Source organism: Rousettus aegyptiacus, unplaced genomic scaffold, assembly GCF_014176215.1.
Source record: "Rousettus aegyptiacus isolate mRouAeg1 unplaced genomic scaffold, mRouAeg1.p scaffold_m13_p_3, whole genome shotgun sequence".
In the NCBI taxonomy this organism is placed as follows: Eukaryota; Metazoa; Chordata; class Mammalia; order Chiroptera; family Pteropodidae; genus Rousettus; species Rousettus aegyptiacus.
Genome location: NW_023416306.1, coordinates 1,737,949 through 1,759,847, shown reverse-complemented (window position 1 = coordinate 1,759,847; position 21,899 = coordinate 1,737,949). Strand labels below are relative to the sequence as shown.

Below are 21,899 nucleotides of genomic sequence, written 5' to 3'. Positions count from 1 at the left end.
CATGCGCCGAGCCCCGCCCCCGCGCCGAGCCCCGCCCCCCGCACCGAGCCCCGCCCCCTGGCGCACGCGCTCACCTCCGACCACTCCGACATCTCCCACTGCGGCCCGCAGGCCGGGTTCCGGCATGTCTTGCGCTCCTCTGGCCGCACGGCTTCGGCCGCCTCGCACAGGTCGCTGTACACGGAGCTGTCGAAGCCAGGTGACAGCATCTTCCAGCAGCGCACGATGCGGAACTGGTAGCCCTCGCCACAGGTGCGAGAGCACTCGCTCCAGCTACTCGTCTCCCACCTGCCTCAGGAGGGGGATGGCCTTCAGCGACCCTACTACCCTTACCACAGCCCCGGAGAAAATGCACCCCGTCTTCCCTACCCATGTGTGGCCCCAAATAACAAGGGTTAAGCCAGGCAGGGTGCTGGTGAGGCCCCACGGTGGATGCCGCCGAGTGGAGACCTTGAGTTTTCTAGGAAACCCTTAAGTGGGGTGAGTGGGCACCGTCTTCCAGGAGCCCCTCCACCTGCTGGCCCGACACCCGCCCGCCTGGCCTTCCACACGCTCCGGGAGCCAGGTCCTGGCCCTACTCCTTTGCTCACCCCAAATCACCTCCAGAGTTCCAGAGCCCTGAGCCCCGCCGTGGGGGCTGGAGGGCTACGACAGGACCCAGGGCCACACACCCCACTTCTAAGGAAGGAGCAAACGGTCGTAGAGCAGAGGCCCCAGTGGGGGCAGGGCAGAAGTAAAGGGGCATGGAGCAGTGTCAGGGAGCAGAACGTGCTTGGCCTCCCAGGCGAGTTTGCGCGTCCCCCCAGTGACAAGTGACAGGAGGCTGGCACCCTCAGGTTCGTCTGGGACCCCTGCACCAGCTCCTGCCATGACTGTGACAAGGAACAGGGCATGGTTAGGCCTCAGTCTGACCATCTGTGACACAGCACAGGAGGCCTGAGGACTAGAGAGACAGAGCTGTCACCCATCCTAGGGATAGCTGGTCTGCTTGGAATTTGGGGTAAAATCCCTTTTGGCTCATAAAAATCCTAGCTGTACCAAATAGGCCTGGGGGTAAGGTGTCACCATAATCAGAGTAGTGTTCAGAATGGTCTTTTGGTCTGCAGCGGAAGGCATTAATTAGCCACCTACTATGTGCAAGGCACAGTGACAGATTATTCTGCAAAGCGTGGGAAGACACAAGACTCTAGCAGGCAAGTCAGTATGGCCCCCTTCTGCCAGTCCAGCCCACAAAGCCCCTTGAGGGAGCAAGATGCTAACTCCTCTGCTCCTTGGGGCAGAGGCAAAGCCGGGTGCGGCTGCTCATACCCCGCCCCAACCCTGCAAGGGACACTGGGTGGCAGGTACCTGGGCTGGCACTCCCTCCCAGCACAGAACTCCTGGACAGGCTCAGGACGGGTCAGGGCATCACAGTAGCTGTCGTCCACCTCGATGCCATCATAACGGACACACATGGCGTAGGTCGACATGACCCCTGGGTTTGGGACAAGGGAAAGGCCTGTGAACCACACGTGAGCACCTTGGAGACTAGCAGACGGGCCATGCGACCTGACCGCTCAGCGCCCAGCTTCCCAGTCTAAATTAGGGCTAATGACAGCAACCAGCTTACAGAACTGTGGGAGAACTCGGCGGGGGCAACTCTGTGGGTCTGAACTCTGTCTCCGCCATGTCCCAGAGTATGACCTCTTCTCTTCGGACGCCCACCCTCACTCCCACCCAAGCCAGCCCAGGCTGGGCACCCAGTTCATATGTCACACGCTTTGGGCTTTGAGTAAACTCAGGTTGGCCCCTATAGAGGCACACACAGCCAGGTGTCACTAATTTTCATTCACTCCACAACTACCCATCTGCAGGTGAGTGGGCGGATGGATGAATAGGCGGGCGGGTGGGTGCATAGATGGATGAGTAGGTTGGTGAGTGGGTACATGGATGGATGGATGGATACGGATGGACAACCTAAGCATTCCAGGCTTTTCCAGCCACCCCAGTCCTCATCGCTCCCTCTTGAACCTTCTTTTTCCAATATTATATGTGTGTTTGCCCTGCTGGGCTCCCCACGACTCTATAAATCCCAACAGAGACAGCATACAAAGGGCCAGCTCTTGCCCCATGTTGTTAATTCCTTGACCCATGTCCACTCTCTACTGCCCTGTCCTCCCCCAGCACCCCTGTGTCTGGCACCTGGCTGGCATGCAGGCCGAACTCACTCAGCAGTGGTGGGTCCCTGCCAAGGAGCCAGGATGACTCAGGGGAGCAGTTGGCGCTGGTGAAAGGCTGGGTGGAGGCGGGTTTTGTTGTTGCCGTTGCTTCAGGTGTGTGTGTGTCTGTGTGTATGTGTGTCTGTCTATGTCCGTGTGTGTGTGTGTGAGTGTTTGTCTGTGTCTGGGGGACTTGCCTTCCTGAATGGTGGAGGCGATGGGACCCTCCCCACTGGGTGACCAGCCCTCCAGGAGGAACGCCGTCTCCAGGTAGCTGAAGAGCCGCGGCCCCTCCTGCTCCCCGCTGCGGCTCCTGCCTCCCCGCGCCCGGCCCTGGACCGAAGAACAGCCTGGGACGCAGCCACATGGGGATTCTTTCTTTTTCCGTGCAGGACGGGCCAGGCCGCAATCGCCGGTACCTCTCTGCCAGCACGGGGCTGTGCAGTCTTGAGCCCTCTCTGAGGGGGAGGCCGGCTTCCTGGCCAGGCCTGCTGGGAATGTCCCAGGCCTCAGACACCAATCCGGGCCTGGGGACTTGCAGACCAGTGCCAAGTGCCTGATTATTCATTCAGTCCCCGTCAGGGAGGGGAGGCCGGCAGGTCCCGATCAAGGGAGCGGAACTCACGTCTCAGCTCGATCACTCCCTGGTGGGGCGACGTGCATGCTGTCAGGTACCCCAGGCCTCGGCTGGCTCGTTCCCAGAGGTGCTGGAGAGTCCCAGCGCCAGCGCCCTGGACCCCTCTCCATTGCCTCAGCCTGAACGCAGTGCTCCTCACACCTTCTCAGGCAGGGAGCCCTTCCTTTACATGAGTGCCCAGGCAGCCCGGATCCACGCCGCAGGCGGGAAGTAGCACCGCGCCTGCGCCACGCCGCAGGCGGGAGCGCGCACCGCGCCTGCGCTTGCGCCTGCGGAGGTGCGAGGCTCAGCGACTGCTGGCTCCACTCCCCTCACCCTGTGCCCTGGGGGCGCCCAGGAACAGTTAGAAATCATCGGTTGAGACTCAAGGTAGGAGTTCCAACCAGCTCACCTGCATTTCTACCTCCTCAAAGCCTTTCTTTAAGGAGAAGGAAGATGCCCATTGTGGCTGAGCTCGGGTACAGAGAGCTACCCGGTTGACCTAAGAGCCTTTCGCGGGGCAGGGAGGGGCCCTTGCTGTGTGGCCATGACACTGCTGGACAGTCACAGACACTGCACGCCCCAGAAGGCACGCGACCGCCAGCGCTGAAATTGGATTTTGAGAGGAGCTGGCCGCGGTGTGCGGGAGGTGGTGGCGAGGGCCACACTTCATGTTCATCTTCGGACAGGCGCATGTCCCACTGTGCAGGTAGAAAAGCGAGGCTTGCAGAGATTCAGCCATTCGCCCTGGGCACGTGGTGCGGTCCGGCAGAGAGTGCGTCTCAGCTACTCACCAGCACCCCACAAAGCTTGCCTTGTGCCCTCCAGAATGCCCGGGGGCAAACGGCGCGCCCCACGCCCTGCTCATGGGGGCGGGCCAGGGTTCCAGCCCGGAGGGAGGGAAGGACAAAAGGACCTGGCGTCCGTTCAGAGCCCTACAGGACCAGCTCCTCCCTGGGCCCACAGCCTGAGACGCCACTGGGGCTGCAGGGGGCATGACCGAGCCCAGACTGCCGGCTGCGCCGCGTCCAGCCAGAGGCTTGCTTCATCCCCTCACTGGCCGGAGGCGGCAGGAGCCGCCAAAGCCCTGGCCATGGTGGGCGGGGGCCGGGGCAGTTTGAGTGGCAGCACCGGGTAGTCCAAGGCCAGCCATGAAGTCCAAAACTTACAGCAGGCGGCGCTGGGGTCTCCCTGCCACACTCGCTGGGGTCCCGGTGCTGCCTCTGACATTGAACTTTAGCAGCCCCTCGGGGTGAGAACCAGAGCTGGCAGCAGAGGGAGTCCAGCTCCTGGCCGCCGGCCATGCGGGCGCGGAGATGTGGGTTCAAGCCCCAGCTCAGCGCTTGCTAAGCACGTGTATCTGCCCGTCAGACGCCACCCGGGGTCTCCGCCCCCCTCCCACCTCCTCCCCGATGCCCAGATGCGGTCCTGGAACCCCACGCATTCCCTCCGTCCTAGGCCCCCTGGGTCTATTTCCTCCTTCCTGTGTTTGCTGCAAACAAAAGTAAACTGAGATTTCTCACTTTCCCCCAAAGAAGTTTGCTCTAACGAAGTGATGCGCATGACAACAGATGAAGAGCATCTGCGCCCCGCATGACGCCAGGAGGCTGACCGCACAGGGCTCCAGCACTCCGAGAGCGGGAGGACACCCCGACCCCTGCCGCGTTGTCACGCCACCTCCCAGATCAGGACTCGGGGCACAGGCCCCGGGCGGGCGGTTCGGGCCGGTGGCCGCCAGCAGCGGTGACGGCGACGGGTACCTGTGGTGCAGGTGGCGCTGCAGGGCTCGTGGGACGAGAGTTTCCACCGGTACATGTCCGCCGGGCTCACGCCTTGCTTGCGGGTCTTCGGTCTGGTCCTGAACACAAGGGCAAGCAGGGAAGGGGCTGAGGGGCCGCAGGGCTTGCCGGCGGCGTGAGTTTTCATCGGAGGGTCTGTTCCCATCCGTGGAGGCGGCTGTGCTTTTATGTGGCAGCACACATCTCCTGAGCCCCCGCAGAAGCCCACCTGCTAGCGGCGGAGCACCCGCGGTCTCGGACAGGGAACGGGGGATGCCCCCAGCGGCAGGGTTTCGGATGGAGGGATGTCCTCTCTGCTCTTTTCCCATCTCGGTGACTTAGTGTAAGCTCACTGACTAGCAGCCATCGAAGCTCCTTCGTGGGGTGCGGGGAAGAATCTGGGGCTCACCGACCTTGTAATCCCTCTACGCATGTGGGGTTCCCACTGTTAGCTTCCAGCATCTTCCCCCCCCCCGGGCCCCTCCCCTGGAAGGGATGTCGAGAAGCACCTGCTGAGCTGAGAAGGTGCCGGCTTCTCCCGCAGCCCCCCTCGGCCGGGATTCTGATCGACGGGGGACACCGGCCATTCACCTCCAATGGTCACAATGGAAAGGCGCGGCGCAGAGGGGGCGGGGGCGTGGCCGCGGCCCCTCCAGACGCCCTGCCCAGGTCGGCCATGGCTGCTGTGCAAGCGGAAAGGCATGCGGCCTCCCCGCCAGCGAGCGGCCGGGATTCTTGGCCGGAACTCGGGCAGCCGGAGCCAGCTATTGTTAGGACTGTTTGCTGCTCTGAACCAGTTGGTGTGCTGGGCCCAACCTCGATATCCAATGTGCAGGCTCGTTTGGGACTCAGCAGGGGAGGAGGGAAGTGGCTTTGGGTGGCAGCAGGGCCTGAGGCCTGAGACACAGGGGTCCGGCTTGAGGGGGCCCAGGAGTCCCGCGACCCCCGGAACCAGAGGAGGGGACGTGGAGTGACGGCCCGGCTGCCGGCGGGCCATCCAGGCCTCGACGCCCCTCACGCTGAGCACCGTCCCCGACTCCCGCTCCGTCCGGGCCCCGGGGCCGGCCCGAGGAGGGTGGGGGTGAAGCGGCCCAGGCCTTGGCTCTGCGGCCAGCACCAGCAAGGCTGCGGGGGGCTCATTCCAGGGCGGAAGACAGTTTAGATTCCAACTTCCGGAATTCCCCAAGCGGATGAGAATCGCTTTTACAACTCATCGCCCTGTGAACATCCCCCTGAAGGCGCGTCCTGCTCTGAAAACCGGACCCCCTGAGACCTGAATAGCAACTGTACTAGGGTGCCCATAAGTGGGGCGGGAAGGAGGAGGCACAGAGGGCGGCCAGGCGGGTGGCGGCCTGGTGGCTGCTTTCACAGCTGCCCAAAGCCCGCAGGATCCCACACTTGGCGGCCTCACAACGTGGAGCCCACCACAGCCTTTCCACAGCTTTCCAAGGGAAAAGGAAGGTCCCTGGCCCTCCTTAAAGATGAGAGGAAACTTAACAATGGCCCCGCCCCCAGACCCCATCACCCACGCAAACCTGGGAGAGCACCCAGCTCCAGGAGCGGGGCCCCCTCGGGCTGGAAGATCACTCGCTCCCTGACGCTTGATTTGGAAAGCGCCGAACGGTGTTGATAGGGCCCCCCACCCTCCTTTCAACAGCTTTAAATTCTCCCCAAGAACAAAAGAGATGAAAAGACCAGCCCGGGCGCCCCTCCGCCCCGCCCAGGGAGAAGCTAGGCCACCTTTATCTAATTACACACTCCCCGAGCCAGCAGGCGGGGTGACTCATTCCTGACTCCGGAGAGAGCAGCCGTGTTCAAAATAACCCTTCGGATGTTAAGCACCTAAGGTATTTCTGGAGGGGCTGCCTACATGTCCACCAGCCCGAGTCACACCGGCACATGCGACTCTTGCCGAACGCTGCTGTGTTTGCACAACAGGGCGACCATAAGGGTTCAGCTCTGAGGGGAAGTGCCAGGAGCAAACGCAGGGGAGGCAGCTGAGCCGCGGCCCTTCACCTGCCTCTGGCTGCACCGGAGGGGGTGGCTCCTCTGCAGCGGGGGTGAGAACCACCGGACTCGCTGGCGACAGCCGCCCGGGCACTGGGACTCCAGCGCGGGCTCATACCCCCCCAAGGCGGGGGGAGCTTCTTTATAAACGAACCAGAACGCGCCCCTTGCTCCTCCTCCCCTCCAGACGGGGAGAGGGAGCCCCCGTCTCTGCGTCTCTGCGTCTCGGTGTCTCGGACGCCTGGCCCAGCGTCTGGGTCTGGGGAGGGCCTCCCTCGATTGTTTGAGGCCGGGCTGAGAGTGTAAAAATAACCTTTCCCTTCTGGGCCGCCCCTTTGATTTCCCCCTGTCGGGGAGCAGACTGACTTCCTGTGTTTGGACAACTCCCCCGAGTCGGGCTATTTTGGCCTGGTGGTTTCCCGGCCTCCCTCGGCCGACCATCTTTGGTCTCTGCAGGCAGCATCCTTTGATGACAGCCAGCAGGGAGCCACCTCATCTCACCATGCCTGGGCCTTTCCTAGGGTTGACAATCCATCGTATTGATTCCTGGGTCCCCACAGGCACCGGAAACCCAATGTGCCACCCTGGGGCTGAGGGGGGTGGGGTCAGAGTCAACTGGGATGGGGCAGGAGAGACTAAACTGTGGCTTGGGGACCCAGAAGCTTGTGCCTGACCTGGCCTGGAGTCCTCAAACACCCGAGCCGAGGGTCCCCGAGGCACCCTCTGACAAGCATGGGGACGGGGACCCTGCTGGGCACACTGAGGGTCGAGCCACATCTGAGTCATGGGTGGGCAGAGTCGAGGGGGCGACTCAGGTCTCCAGACACTACGTTCAGCGCTTCTCACGGCACCCACACAGCCATCGACGTCGTCCATGCGTCGGGACAAATTTAACAGAGAGGGGCCCCGGCTGTCGGAGAGCCGGCCTGGGTCACGAGTTGTGGCAGGCCCCCCGCCCCTGCCCCGCACCAGGAGGCTGAGTGTATTACTGGCCGTCCTACCTGCCGGTCCCCACTGGGCGCTTCTAGGGGCCTCAGGCATGGATGACAGCCCTGCGTGAAAGAGTCCACCGTGGAGCCTGGAAATCTGGCCTGAGGTCCGATGCCACGGGCCTGGTCACAGCCGAGTGCTGGCTGCTTCTGGAACCTGGCTCTCTGTCTACGAGTTCCCCGCTCAGATTCAGACCCTGATTCCCAACACGAAGCCTGTCACCCCCTTCCAGACACAGGGTCCCACACCCCCAGGTGCCGCTCTCTGCAAGCGTTTGGGCCTGGGCGGGGAGCAGCAGCCCCGGGGGGCGCCCGTGGGCAGATGGGCAGCCTCAGCGGCTCCAGGGCTCCCCTCGGTCCACGGCAGTCGTCCCACGGGCCCCGCGGCCCCCGACCTCCCAGGCGAGCCGGGGCCTCGGAGAGCAGCTCAAGGTGGGCAGGCCGACCGGCAAGGGCCGCCCGCTGCTCTAGCCCCGACCACATGCCCTCGAGAGAGAACCCCAAGTCTTCCTGCCCCTGAGCTCCCAAGGACGCCCCCCTCCGCATCGCCAGCCCTGGCTGGGGTTCGAGTCGTGTTTGTTATTTGAAGCCAAAGGGTCTGGGCGGGTCCTCGGAACACAAGACAGACGAGCCCCGCTGCCCATTCCTGCCTCGCTGTCCCCACCGGCAGCCGCTGCCGGGCCCGACCCGTCGTCGCCACCAGCCTTGCTGTCCCCGGAGCTTCTGGGGTGCTTCAAGGGTGCCTGTCTGCCCAGGGGGCCTGCCACAAGGGATCGTCCTCCAGTAAGGATGGCGGCAGGCCTGAGGGCACCCCGTCCCCAGCTACCCCTGACACCCGCAGAGACTCCTGGCCTCTGGCCGCTCCAGGGCCGACCGTCACCGCTCAGGCATTGCCAGTTGTCATTGTCACGGGGTCCCCAGGTGTGATTGCTCCAGGGTCCCCAGGTGTGCCTGTCCCAGGGTCCCCAGGTGTGCTTGTCCCAGGGTTCCTGGGTGTGCCTGCTGAGGCGTCCCTGGGTGAGTCCATGGCTCACGCAGTCCCCACAGAAGGCCCTGCCTCGCTGCCAGGGCCTGATTCTGGGCTCTGGCCCTGGCTGCGGAGCCCACCGGGCCCTTCCCCGGTCTCCCTCTGGCCCATGGGGGTTTGGTACAGAGTCACCCACGTTTGGGGGTGGCCTGGGGTATCCAGCTCATGTCCAGCAGCCATGTGTGCAGGGACCGCGTGGACTGAGGGCCCAGGGGTCCCAAACCCGCAGGCACTGTGACCCCGAGTACGTCGCTTGCCTTCTCTGATCCCCAGTAACCACCCCCAACGCTACAGGCGGCTGCAGCGAGCACATGTTCGCGTCGCGTAGCACACTCAGCGCGAGGCCTCGCCCTCCTCCCGCGGGCCTCGGACCCGCACGCGGGGCGCCCAGCACTGCAGCTAGCCGCATGGGGGAGGTGCTGAGCCCAGGCCGTCGACCCCCGACTCGCAGCCAGACCACCCCCACCCCGCGTGAGGCCATGCTCACACGACCCCCACCCCAGGGCCCGTGGACCGGGCAGGGGGGACGGGGGGGCGCCTCGTACCTGGCCTTGTGCGTCCTGTTCCCGGACGAGGCGGGGAGGCTGGCGCTGGCGTTGGGGAACGGGGCCTCGGAGGAGGTGTTTGTCACTCGGCCACTGCTCAGCTCCAGGTAGGACCCATTGAGCAGGTAGGCCCCCTCGTTCTCCTCATAGTCCACGTAGAGGCTCTCGGCCAGGGAGCTCCTCGGGGCGCCCTGCGCAAAGATGCTGTTGCCCGTCTCGTTGAGGGCGAGCTCCCGGGAGTCGGAGCCTGCACCCAGGAGCTGGCCAGAGATGGCGTTGGCTGAGAGCAGCTCCCGAGAGGTGAGGCGGCCGCCGGCCTCCGGGTCATCCTTGTCCCCCGTGAGAGCCATCCGGGTGGCGTTGCCATCTGCAAGGGAGACAAGTGGCTCAGCCCCACGCACTCCCCCTGGTGGGGGGCAAGGGCTGCCTGGGGGTGGGGGGCCCGCGGGGCTGGACCGGAACGCTCCCAGGGGCACGCGTCTGCCCCGGGAGAGGACACAGAGCTCCAGGTGGGGACCCGCCGGCCAGCCCGGACAATCTGCTGGGGAGTCGGCTCGGCCGCTGCAGTGGGCTGAACAGGGTTCCCCAAAACACATGCCCACAGAACCTCAGCGTGGGAGCTTATTCGGACACGGGGGCTGTGTAGACGTGGTTAAGGATCTCGAGGAGATGTCATCCGGGACGTAGGGTGGGCCCTTCACGCAACGACCGCTGTGTCCTCGTGAGAACAGGTGAAGACTCAGAGAGACGGGAGCAGGTGTACGAGGGGGGAGGCAGAGGAGGAGTGACTGGGACACCAGCCGAGGACCACCCTGGCCACGAGACGCCGGGAGAGGCCGCGGCACACTCCCCCAGAGCCTCCGGAGGGCGTGCGGGGGGCTGGCTCCGGACTTCCGGCCCCCAGAACGGGAGAGCACCCACTTCCGGTGTTCTCTGCTTATCATTGCTACAGTGGCCCCAGGCGGCCTCCAAAGTATCTTCTACCTGAAGGCTCCGAGGGTCTTGGAGACGACCCCCAAGTTAGTGAGGGGCATCTCCCTGAGCCTGGTCCACCCTCCAGCCTCGACGAGCCAAGGCCCCTAGGGGCATGGCCACACGGCCAGCGAGGGTCTCGGGGACCCCGCCTCCAGCGGCACCTCCTGCCCCTTCCTCGGGAATCTGCCCCACCGGATGGAGCCTCCCTGGCCCTCTCTCGTCCCCCCCCCCCTCCCACGCCCTCACTCGGCTAGCCCTTACCCGTTCCTGAGCCCTCAGGTCAGGGGTCAGCCTCCTGAGAACTCGAGGTCTCCCCTGTGCCCCCCTCCATCGCCTCCGTGTTGCCTGTCTGTCTCCATCAAGTGAGCAAGGGTGGGGGCTAGAGGGTCAGACCGTCTGCGTTTGACCTCCAGCCCCTCCGTGACGGACTGCGTCAAGTGGCAAGCCCTCCCTCTGCCCGTGGGGACAGTGGATCCACCTCGAAGAACGTACGTCGGAGGACGCACTCAGAGACCTGGCTCTGTGCCTGCCGAGATCCAGCACCTCCGGTCACCCGCTTCCACGGGCCGCAGGGGACCGAAGACCCCGACCCGAGGCCCTGCTCCCCGGGAAGCCCCCGGCCCGCCCGGGCCCCCCGCCCAGTTACCTCGGAAGCCCTTGCCCCCGGGGGGTCCGTCGCAGGCCCCGCCGTCGGCCTGCTCGCACACCTCGTTGGTCTCCTGGCCTTCGCTCAGACTCAGCTCCGTCCCCAGGCCCGGGGGGCCGAACAGCCGGTTGTCCAGGCCCAGCCGCTCCGAGGAGGCCTGGCCGTAGAGGGAGCCATTGTGGTGGAGGAAGGCCGCCAGCCCGGGCCCGTCCAGCTCCTGGCTGTCCGCGCTCTGCGAGGCCGGCTCCGAGAAGCCGTAGAAGACGGGCCGGATGTGGTGGGCGTCCGGCGGCTGCCGCAGCGTGTACTCGAAGGTGATGGAGGGGCTCTTGCCGTTCTGGTTCCACACCTGGGGAGCGGCAGAGGTGGGACCCCGCCCTTCCTCGTGCCAGCCCCCGCCTCCCAGTGAGCCCGGCGTGGCTGCCGCCTCTGTGGACCACAAGCCCTTTGGGATGGAGACGTGCTTGTCCCGCTGCTGTGGCTCACAGCCGAGTCTGCCCGGGGACTCGCCCTTGACCAAGAAGGCTGCTTGCCCAGGGCTTCCCCACCTGCCGCCCCCATTCCGGGACTGGAGAACATGGGCACACCCCTGGAGCAGGCGGAGGGAGCCGTCCAGCCCCGCGCAGGCGGTAAGGGAGTGCACGGAGCACGCAGAACATTCTAAAAGTAAGAAAGCCATACGACATCGCCACCACGTGCCAGGAACCCTAAGTGGCGATTGTGGACTCCTCCTGCCGCCCTACCCCCACCCCAGAAGCCCCGCTGACGGGCAGAGCGGGCGCCATGGCCCCGGCCCCCGAGGCCCGCCGGCCGCAGAGCTGGCTTTGGGGGGGCCGAGGCCTCTGCTGTGCCGCAGCCCAGTCCCCCACTCCACCAGCCCTGCGTCCCCCGCAGTGGGGGTCCTCGGGTTTCTGCCAGGGGCCCACGGCAGCTAGGGTCGGGGAAGTCCTAGGAAGCAGACTCCCAGACGGAAGTTCAGAGCAGCACTGGGGCGAGGAGAGTGCCACGCTCTGGTACCGGCAGCCCGGAGCCCCCCAGCGGTGACCGGGATGGGGACAGTGCAGGGAGCATGCCCGTGGGCGCACTGGAGGGTGGCCGCGGACGGTCATGGGGCAGTGAGGGACCGCGGGCTGCAGGCAGGGGCCAGATGGCTGAGCGTCTGACTGGAGGCCGAGCCCGAGGGCCTCTGTGTTTCACAAAGGCACGTGTGTCCTCCCGCCAGGGGCAGAAAAGGCAGACGAGCCCCAGAGAGCCAGAGGTTGGCTGCTGTGCCCTGCCGAGCCCGGCGGGGGCGGGGCCTGAGACCTGGGGTGTGGGGGTCTGAGTCCCCGAATCCTCCAGGCCGCAAAAGAGAGGCAGCCACCCGTCCCTGCGAAAGCCGGCACCTGCCCCTTGCCGGAAGGTGGCGCGGTGACCTCTTCCTTCCAAACTCCGCGGCCCGCCCTCAGGCCTCGTGCCATCTCCTCTCTTGGCCACCAGGCCGATGGCTCAGGTCGTGTCCCATCCCTCCTGGTCGGAAGAGTACTGGGGCCACTCAGGGGAGGAGGCACGGATCAGGACGGAGCCACAGGCCCGGCCAGCGCGCCTGGCAGAGGCCGAGGGCTGCTCTGGGGCCAGCGGCCGGGTGCGAGGGGCCGGATCAGGGACAGCAAAGGGGACACCTGGACAAGGGGCAGCATCCCCACACAGAGCACCGTCACGGCAAAGGGCGTGCACACCAGCTCGGACTCCGGGAGGAGCACCGCACGCCCCCCGGCACGGTCCTCGGAAGCTGGAGGGCGCAGGGCGGATGCGGAGAGGAAGTGGGTGCTGGCGAGGGGGGGTGGGCACGGGGTGACCCCCGGGGGACGGTTCTCTGCAGGGAGGCCTGCAGGACGTTCTGCTCGCTGGGCCAGAGTGACAGCAAGCGTGACGGTGAGGAGGCACCCACATCGCTTAGACGGACAGGGCTGGGCGTCCTCATGGGCCAGGGCCGAGGGCGATTCCCCACGATAGTCAGGAAGGGGGCCGGAGCGCGGCGAGGAACGGCGAGGCTGGCGTGGGAGCCGGGGGCCTGGCCCACAGCGGCCTTCGGACACAGCGGACAGGACGAGGCCCCCGCAGAGGACAAACCGATGGACCCAGACAAAGCGCTTCCTGACCTGCCATCGAACGACAGCCAGCGAGGACGGCCAGGGCGTGGACGGCGGCCGCCCGTGAAGCCAGTCTCTGCCCGGTCTCCTGGGCCAGTTTTCAGACTCGGAATCCACTGAACGACGGGACACCCAGGTCCCCAGAAACCAGCATTCACGGCGAGTTTCCATGGTAACGGTTCCCCAACTTACTCCCCAAAGCGCCCGGAGCTATGTACTTGGTTAACTAACTGTTCAGTGGACAAACGGGCAGATATTCTGGAACCAGGGTCCAAGTTGTCACTGTTAGCCGGGCCCCAAAGCATCATCGCTGCCCCCCGCCACTGTGAGCGCGTGTGGGTGACAAGCGGTGGCCAGGTCTGGCTCACGGCGTGTCCACTGGGCCCAAGGCTCGCCCAGTCCCCAAGCGCATAATTGGTTGCTGGCAGACCCCTCGCGTTGGCTCCTTGACCTGGGGGCGTAAGAGCCATCGCAGTGGGGACAGCCAGGTGGGAGCCTGTGAACCTCACCCCCACCCCATCCAAGAGTGGGAGAGACCACAGAGGTCAGGATGCAGGGGTGGCGACCCCATCACGGCCTGCGTTTACTTCAGCAGTGTGGCCCCTCTGAAAACGAGACAGATCCGGGCAGAAGGAGACAAATTACAAGTTACAAACCCAACCGAGCAGTAGGTTCCCTAGAGCAGGCTAACGTGACCTTGAGCCGATCACGCGTGGCCACCGACCTGGCAAGGACTCTCCGTCCCCGTGGGGAAGGGGTGAGGGGCAGCGTTTCACACGGACAGACGACGGTACGCAGTCGCGGCGTGGCCCAGGGCGGTGCCAACCCTCCTGCTCCCCGACCTGTCACAGAACCAAGCCGTCTGGGCCAGTCTACGGAACCCCGTCATCCGTACGGATGACGTCGTGTACACCAGACTGACGAGCGGGAGGTGGCACCGGAGGCCCGGGTAAAACCGGTGCTTGGGGACCGGATTGACCCCTGTGAAGATTCGGCGGCCCCCACGTCGGTGAGGATTTTGGGGTCCAGGACTTCAGGTCATGCCGGGATGTCCCCTTGAAAGTGAAGGGCAAATTCCTGTGCCTCATCCCCTCCGGCACGACAAAGTCTGGACACAGCTCATTCCGCATTCGGGAACATCAGTCCAATCCACATCCTGGGTCACATGAAACGCTGCCAGCTTCAAGGGGGTCCTGAGCAGGAAGGGCCCTGCCGCGGGCAGCCCACCGCTTGGGCCATCGCATTGGCTGACCCCACGGCAATGGAGATGTCCGTCACGGGGAGTTTCTAGCGAGGCCCAGAGAGAAAACGATAACGCAGGCCCCGAGCATTCTGGAACAAGGGCAGCCACCTGCAACGCGCAAATGCTCCTCGATGGACAGCGAGCCTCTGGCCCGCCCGGAGCGGGAGCCCCGAAGCTAGCACGTCAGGTGACCCCCACGGCCGGAGCAGACGGCTAAAACGGGAGGCCTGCCAGCCCGACTAAGTTACATCCAGGCTTAGGTGCCGTCAGGGACAGAGGGCACAGAAAGCCACAGCGGCAGGTGACCCAAATTCCCGTCATCCGAGACCGCGGTGCCGGCGCCTCCCCGAGCTCACGGCTACGGCTGCGCGGGGGACCCTGACAACGACGTCCAAGAGAGCAACGGCCAGACGAGTCAGAGGTGGGTCAGCTTGGTGTGGGGGGGCGGGGTGGGGGCCAGCCGAAAACGGGACCTGCTCGCCTGGACCCCATTCAGGGGTGGCCCCGGAAGATGACCGTGAAGGACGACCCTCCCAACGGCTTTTGGCCGAGCACGTGATGAACCGTCCAACTGGCAAGCAAAGCGGAGCAGCCTAGCGTGGGGTCTGCTGGCCCGTGGCAGCGCCGAGGGCTTCCCGGAGCGGTCAGGAGCCTGGCGGAAAGACCTGAAGACGGGCCGCGGGCCGCGAGGGGGTCTGGAGCGGCCATCTAAGGGGCGAGGTCCTCGTGTGCATCAGCTCCTAATGCTCCCAGGGCACACCCACCGCGGGAGGGGCCTGCGACGGGGAGAAAGGCTTTGGCCGCCGACACAGGTCAGAGTCTGGCGCCGGGCCCCTCGCCGGCAGCACGATGGGTGCGTGGGGACTAGGCATGGTGGCGCGGGCCCCGGGGCGCGGGGTCCCCCTCGCCGAGGCTGCCCCGGCTGCCTCCGCCCCGGAGCTCCCGCCTCCCAGCCGGCGTGGGCCCTGAGCCCGCGGCCCAGCGCGCCCCGCAAGGCGACCGCCGGCTCTTCCAGACCAGCCGCCCGCGCTGGAGCCCTCGTAGCCCAGAAGGGGAGGCGACTGACCTCACGCTGGCATGAGGCTGCCTCGCCGGCCGCCAGGCCTCGGCCAGCCCAGCTCCCCAGGGCCCGAGAGCATGCGATCCCCCGAGAAGGCACGATGCCTGACAATGTGCTGGACGGAGGGACCCACTTTACAGCAAAGAGGCGCCACGCGGCACAGGGCCGTCGTCGGCCGCGTCACCCGGAACCCGCCGGCCTGGCCGGGTGACGGAAGGCGAGGCCCAGGCGCAGCAGTGACCCGCGAGGGGCGGGCCGCGGGCTCCCTCCGTGACGCCGTGCCCGAAGCCAGTCACCACGACCTGGCACCGCGTCCCCAGCAGGGAGACCACCGTGGCTCTGGGACCCGCAAGCTGGGCCTGGCTGTGGCCGCCCTTCCCAGTGGGGTCTCCCGTCCCCGCGGCTCTGCAGTCTGTGGGCCAGAGGGCGTGCGCCCAGGGCGGGAGCCCTCCCAGCAGGAGACAAGGCAGGAGGCTCCTTCAGAGAGGAGCCGCGCCTGCCCCCTGGTCTGCCTGGGCGCCTCGCACCAAGGAGCCACCACCCTGACGGGTAACTGACCTGGATCACCAAGGCAGGTGGGGGTGGGGACGCTTTGGCCAGGGGTCCCCTGTTGCTCCCCTGGGGAGCCCCTGCCCGATTTTGATGGTAACTGGGTAAGTACATCAGCCTTAAATTGAAAAGGGCCTGGAGCCCAGGAGCCCGGACACCCCACGTCAGAGGGACTGAGACACCATGCCAACCACTGGACGAGCAGAGGTGCCGGCGAAGGCGAGGGGAGCCCAGAGGGGCGCGGGAGGAGGGAAATGACGCGATCCGGCCGCACCCCGAATCTAGCCGCCCCCCAACCCACCGGCTTCCCTTGTAAGGCTCCCCGGGAAAGCAGCCAGCCTGGACCCCACGCGAAGCCGGTGGCTCCCAGAGACAGCGCCGACGGTGCACGGGGTGGGGGGGAACGGGGTGCCGGCTGCAGCGCCCCGGCCCCACCCTCAGGGCGGTGCCCCCGACAGTTCACGGCGGGGCCCCTCCCCAGGAATTTCCCCCAGCTGAAGGGACCTGCCTGTCCCAAGGTCGTGACCCTTCCCTAAGGCTTCCGGTGGCTGAGCCAGAACACCCCTGCCTCAACTCGAGTGACCCTGAGGGGCCTCTGCAACCCAGGCTCCTGGGGGCATCAGCTGAGGCTCCCGCCACATCCGCCTCACAGCTCCAGCTGTGAGCCTCACCCCTCGCCAGAGTTGTACCCGAGGCCACACTCCGGAGTCCTCAGCACACATTAGAGTCTGGGGCCACCAAGAAGCAGCGTGGAAAGGCAGGGGCATCGCCCACGAGTGGAGACCCCCCAGAGTGGAGACCCCCCAGCATGACCGTGTGACAAACAGCCGGCCCCGGCCCCCGGCCGACCTGGGCTCCAAGCCCCGTGTGCCACCTAGAATTCCGTGACTGGCCAAGTCACGAGTGTGTCTGGGCCCAGACGCCTTCGCCTACAAAGTGAGGTTACCAATACCTGCCGTGGTGGGATCTGGCGATCTGAACAGTTCGGGTGGGTGGGCTCTGGCCCCCCATGCCCCTCGGCCCCCGCGAAAGCCAGCAAGCCTCCCAGAGCATCGGAACATCCGTCCCGAAGTCCCCTGGTTCCAGTGACAGGTCTACCTTTTCTCGGTACTGGGTCCCCAAGCTCAAGGGCGTGCGCTTCCAGACACTGGAGTGGGCAAAGCTCCCGGGGGAAGCTGGATGTGACAGGCCCAGGCTCTCTCCTGCCCTCTCACCCCACACCCTCGCCCCAGAAGCCACGAGCATCCTGGGGGCAGTGACAGGTGGAGGGCCAGGGGCCACCAGCACGGCACGGTCCCTCAGCATGGAGGACCTGGCAGAAACCCGCGTCCGGGGGGCAGAGTCGGAAACTACACGGAGGGTGTAGGCCCCCGAGTGCGGAGTGGGCGGTGGGTCCTTTGTCCCTGTGCCCCCACCTAGCCTTTCGTCCTCACCCCCCCCCCATGCAGTTCCCGATGACCCGCACAGAACCCCCTGCTGTGCCCATTCATGGGGGGAGGGGGGAGCTCACAGCAGGAACGAATGAATGAATGAATGAATGAAGGCACAAGTGAGAGGGTCAAGGAAGGAAGGAAGGAGTAAGTGGGAGACAAAGCAGAGGCGTTACAATCTGGGTGAATGAATGAATGAATGAATGAGCGATTGAACCAGCAGATGAGCAAGCGGGCGACAGCTGAGGCCCACCCGGGCCACAGCAAGGCGCCGCTCGCCCGGAGGCCCCCCCCGCGGCAGCCCGAGCCCGGGGCGCACGCACCATGACGTTCAGGCCCTGGTTGGTGGGCCCCTGGGCCACGATGTACTCGATGCCGGTCTCGTAGATGTCCATGGGCCGCCGGTACTTGACCACGGTGCCGGCGATGTTGAAGTTCTTGGGGCTGTCCACCTTGAAGTTGCCATTGAAGAAGTAGGAGCCGGCCTCGTCTGCAAGGGCTGACAGTGCGGGGCCGCCCGGTCACGTGGGCTGGAGGGAGGGCGGAGGGGCGGGGAGGGGCAGCATCACGCACTCGGGGGGCCGCGGCCACCCGGCCCCTGACCCGAAGCCAGGACACCGCACGATGCGAGGCGTGGGCCGCTCTGTCTGTGGCCAGCATGTGGCCCTGGGCGGTGAGCGCCGCGGACACGCGAATGGCCTTCCTATCGGCCTGAACCACACGAGGACCTGACTAGACGGGTGACCGCTGGCACGCAGCCCGTTTGGTCCTGCCATCCTGGCCAGCTCTGAAGGCGCAGGGGCTGTGAGGTGACCGTAGCACCAGGACTGAGCGCCCTGGACTGGACGGTGGACGACACGTGCCATCCGGCCCGGCTCTGCCGCAGACCCCCCGGGACCCTGGGCGAGGCTGCCCCCAGCGACCCACAGTGCTCCCCAGGGCCCGCACTGGGAGCCGCTGCAGCCCCAGCCTGGCTGGCTGGGGGCCCGGGCCCCACCGCTCCTCGGGCCCTTGCAGACCAGCCCGAGCTGACCGGCGCCATGCTCTCCTGGGAGCCGGGACATTCTGCTGCTCGTGCCGGGCAACTGGACTGCCCGTTTGCCCAACCACCCCATTCTCCCAGATGTGGCCGAGGGCGGCCCGCCCTCTCTGAGGTGGGGTGTGGGTGAACATTTGGAATGGAGGACCTCGGAAGGACGGCCACTTCAGGGCCTGACCTGAGCCTGCGGATGCCCAGACAGCAGCCCGTGCGACCCCAGCAGCCCGTGTCCTGCTGGCCTGAGGGCTGGGGCGGGTGCGGCGATTTGGGGCAGCTGGCCCTCTCCAGGGCTGTGGAGCACAAGCAGAGGCTCAGGGAAGCTTGACCGGGAGACAGGAGGGCGTAAGGAGGCAGGAGCCGCACTGGGGACAGCGCCTTCCAGGGGGTGTCCGCAGGGCCAGTTCTAGAAGCTGGCCCGAGGGACAGGAGAGGGTCAGCCAGGAGCAGGGGAGCCGGGCGGTTAGCGGACGCGGCACATGCGCGGGCGGGGTGCGTCTGCTAAGGGCACCCCGCGACGTGGCCACGCCATCGAATGGCGCGAGGCCGAGGCGTCTGTGGAGGGGCGTGCGCCGGGGCCGCTGTCCGGCCGGGCGCCCAGGTCCGGCCCAGGGCGAAGGCCCGGCTGGCGTCCACGACCCATCTCCTGACAGTATTGACCCTCCTCCCCGCAGTCTGCCAGGGGCTCCACTGGAGGCCGCCCTCGACACCCCCACGCATCTCTTTCAAGAGTGATTGTTTGCAGCCGGCTCTGGGACACGGCGTTCCCAGCGGGTGAGAGAGCAATGGCCGGGCAGAGGCCTGGCTCCTGCGCTCGGGTGGGGGCCCCGGGGCCTGGGGCTGGGGCATGCAGGCCTGCCAGGCTGGGGGCTGGAGCCTGGGGCTGGGGGCCTGGGGTACACAGACCTGCTGGGTTGGGGGGCTGGAGCGTGGGGCTGGGGGGCTGGGGCCTGGGGCTGGGTGCCTGGGGCCTGGGGCGTGCAGACCTGCTGGGCTGGGGGCCGGAGCCTGGGGCTGGGGCCCTGGGGTACACAGACCTGCTGGGTTGGGGGGCTGGAGCCTGGGGCTGGAGGTCTGGGGCCTGGGGCTGGGGGCCTGGGGCTGGGTGCCTGGGGCCTGGGGCGTGCAGACCTGCTGGGCTGGGGGCCGGAGCCTGGGGCTGGGGCCCTGGGGTACACAGACCTGCTGGGTTGGGGGGCTGGAGCCTGGGGCTGGAGGTCTGGGGCCTGGGGCCTGGGGCGTGCAGACCTGCCGGGCTGGGGGCCTGGGGCCTGGGGTACACAGACCTGCTGGGTTGGGGGCCTGGGGCCTGGGGCTGGGGGTCTGGAGCCTGGGGCTGGGGCTGACAGCCTGGGACTGGGGGGTGGGAGCCCAGCCAGGTTCCACCTTGACGACTTTGGCGAAGCCCCCTCACAGGGCCGCCCTGAGACGCGGCATGGCGAGCCAGGCGCTGGGAACAGCTCCCTCTCCTGGGCCCCCGGCCTGCCCCGCGTCCTGCCCACAGGTGTCAGCACCTGCCGCCCTCAGCCAGAGGGCCCGGGCGGCCTCCTGGGGGTACAGAGAGGGCACATGCCCAGGCGGCCAGTCCTATGCCTTTCCGGAATTGTCGCCGACATGGGGCCTCGCTGCTTCGGCCGCTATGCAAATAACCCCAGAACCCTTGAGCTGGGGGACGCGCCGCGAGGGCCGGCTCCCCACCAGACACCACCCGGCGGCAGGAACGTTTACTGGGAGCCCCGGACCGGCGCGGCGTGTGTCCTGCGTCTGCTGCTGGCCGCCACAGCCTCGGACCGCCCGCCGCGACCTTTGCCTGGCCGCCCACCGCCGCCTGCTCTGCCTCGAACGTCTCCCCTGCTGCGTCTCGCTCTGCTGCCCCAGGGACCCCACCTCGGGGCTCTCCAGGGACGGGGAACTCACTCCCTGACGTCGCCCCACCCTCCGTGGTCAGGCATGGTCAAGTAAAGGTCCTTCTACACATGGAGGTGTCGGCTTCCCTATGACCATGCCCCCGACACACACACACACACGCACCCCGGGCTGAGTTCTGGCCCCTGGGGCCCACCCCTCACCCACGGCAAGGGATCCGGGGTCGGCGGCCCCTCCCCCACCCACACATTCTGCCCCGTGCGAAACCACGGCCCACGCGCGGCGGCCGCCGGGCCCAGCACACGTACCCAGGACGTCGGCGGACTTCTTACGCTCCACGACCTGGATGTCTCGGGCGCCGGCCGGGATGTGGGTCACCAGAGAGTAACCTGGGGGAGATCGGACGATGGGGAGCAGCGGTTCCGGCTGTGGCCACCGCCTCTCGGTCGGGGAGGCAGCCCTGGATGGCGGCCACCACTTTGCCGCGTCCCCAGTGGCTAAGGGGTGCCGTCTGGCTGCACCCAGGCCCTGGAGGCGAGTCTGAGCCCCTGCCGAAGCGCCCCGTGCCATCGCAGGGCTGACTGCCACCCAGGCACGGGCCCAGGTTTGCCCAGGCTCCCTGCCCTTTCCTACAAAGCTGTGGGTGACACTCGTCGTACTCCCAAGGGACCCTGCAGGCCTCAGAGCCTTAAATCTGCGGAGTCAAGCAGGCCCGGGGCATGCTCCGGGCATCAGCGAGTTGGGCCCGAGCACGTGGCCGCAGCCCTGGGCTGGCTCCCGCCCCAGGAACGTAGGGCCAGGCACCGAGCCTGGCCCCCAGGGCACTGTCACTATTGTCATTTTTAAAACCCATGTTGTCACAACATCGTGTTGATTTCAGAGCTTTCTGCATTCAAAGATGTAGACGAGGAAGAACAAAGCCTGGCCAGGTCATCTCAGGCCTTGTCACCATCAAGTCCCCAGAAAGGTGGGCAGATAGCCAAGAGACCAGCACGGAGACCCCGAGCAAGGGACCACGGGTCACAGGGAGCGGCCCGTGAGGACGGAGAAGCGCTGCCGGCAGGTGGCAGAGGGTGCTCTGGGGAGGAGGAGGAGGGATTTCTCGTCTATAAAGTCCTGAGAAGCCTCCCGAGGAAGCAGGTGGGGGCAGGGCTGTCTCCGGGGTCGGGCCTGCTGGGCTGAGCTCACGCCCAGGCTCTCCTGTCCACCCTGGGGCTGCTCCCGCAGGCTGGCACCACGCCCCCCCCACCCCCCGCCACTGCGACGGGTCCCTGAGGACTGCAGGCTCTTCCCATCCCACCAGACGCGCTGTGAAATGGTTAACAGCCGGCCCTTGCAGTGGGAGAGTGAGAAGCTCTGACCTGTCATGCTGGCCACTTCCCGTGGGGTCAGCAACGCCACTGTGACCGATTCGAGGCTCCTAACACCGTGTCGCGGGGTACAGAGTTGAAAAGAGGTGCCCAGGGGCTCACCTGCTGCTGTAGCATTTACGCAGCGACCCGATCAGCACATGGCGAGAGTCGCCTATTTAATTGCAGGTTCACGCGCATCGGTCATTAACTCAGCGAGCTCACAAGATCCCCGAGCATCGGATAACCGGCTCTGGCTCCGTGCGGGGCCCTCCCCGTGGCGAGCACACGCACACTCATCGGGGAAGGGGGCGGGCGGGCAGTGTGCACCACTGGGCTCAGACCCGGCTCCGCCACCTCTGGCTGTGTGACCTGAGATTAGCTTCCCGACCTCTCTGTTTTCACATCTGCAAAATGGCAACAGTGGCTGTGCCCGCCTCGCAGAGACGTCGT

General features: G+C 66.3%; 1 protein-coding gene across 2 annotated transcripts in view; it reads right to left on the bottom strand.

Annotated features, from left to right (window-relative positions):
* The window catches only part of ADAMTSL2 (ADAMTS like 2), a 34,405-nt gene that overhangs the window by 6,101 nt on the left and 6,405 nt on the right, over positions 1–21,899 (bottom strand). For both annotated transcript variants that reach the window (XM_016152998.2, XM_016152999.2), the window contains 7 exons: positions 20,406–20,486; positions 17,519–17,694; positions 10,782–11,130; positions 9,161–9,527; positions 4,575–4,672; positions 1,348–1,474; positions 75–288 (listed from right to left, as the gene is read on the bottom strand). In XM_016152998.2, the coding sequence (XP_016008484.2) occupies positions 75–288; positions 1,348–1,474; positions 4,575–4,672; positions 9,161–9,527; positions 10,782–11,130; positions 17,519–17,694; positions 20,406–20,486 (1,412 nt within the window). The remainder of the gene's footprint in view (positions 1–74; positions 289–1,347; positions 1,475–4,574; positions 4,673–9,160; positions 9,528–10,781; positions 11,131–17,518; positions 17,695–20,405; positions 20,487–21,899) is intronic.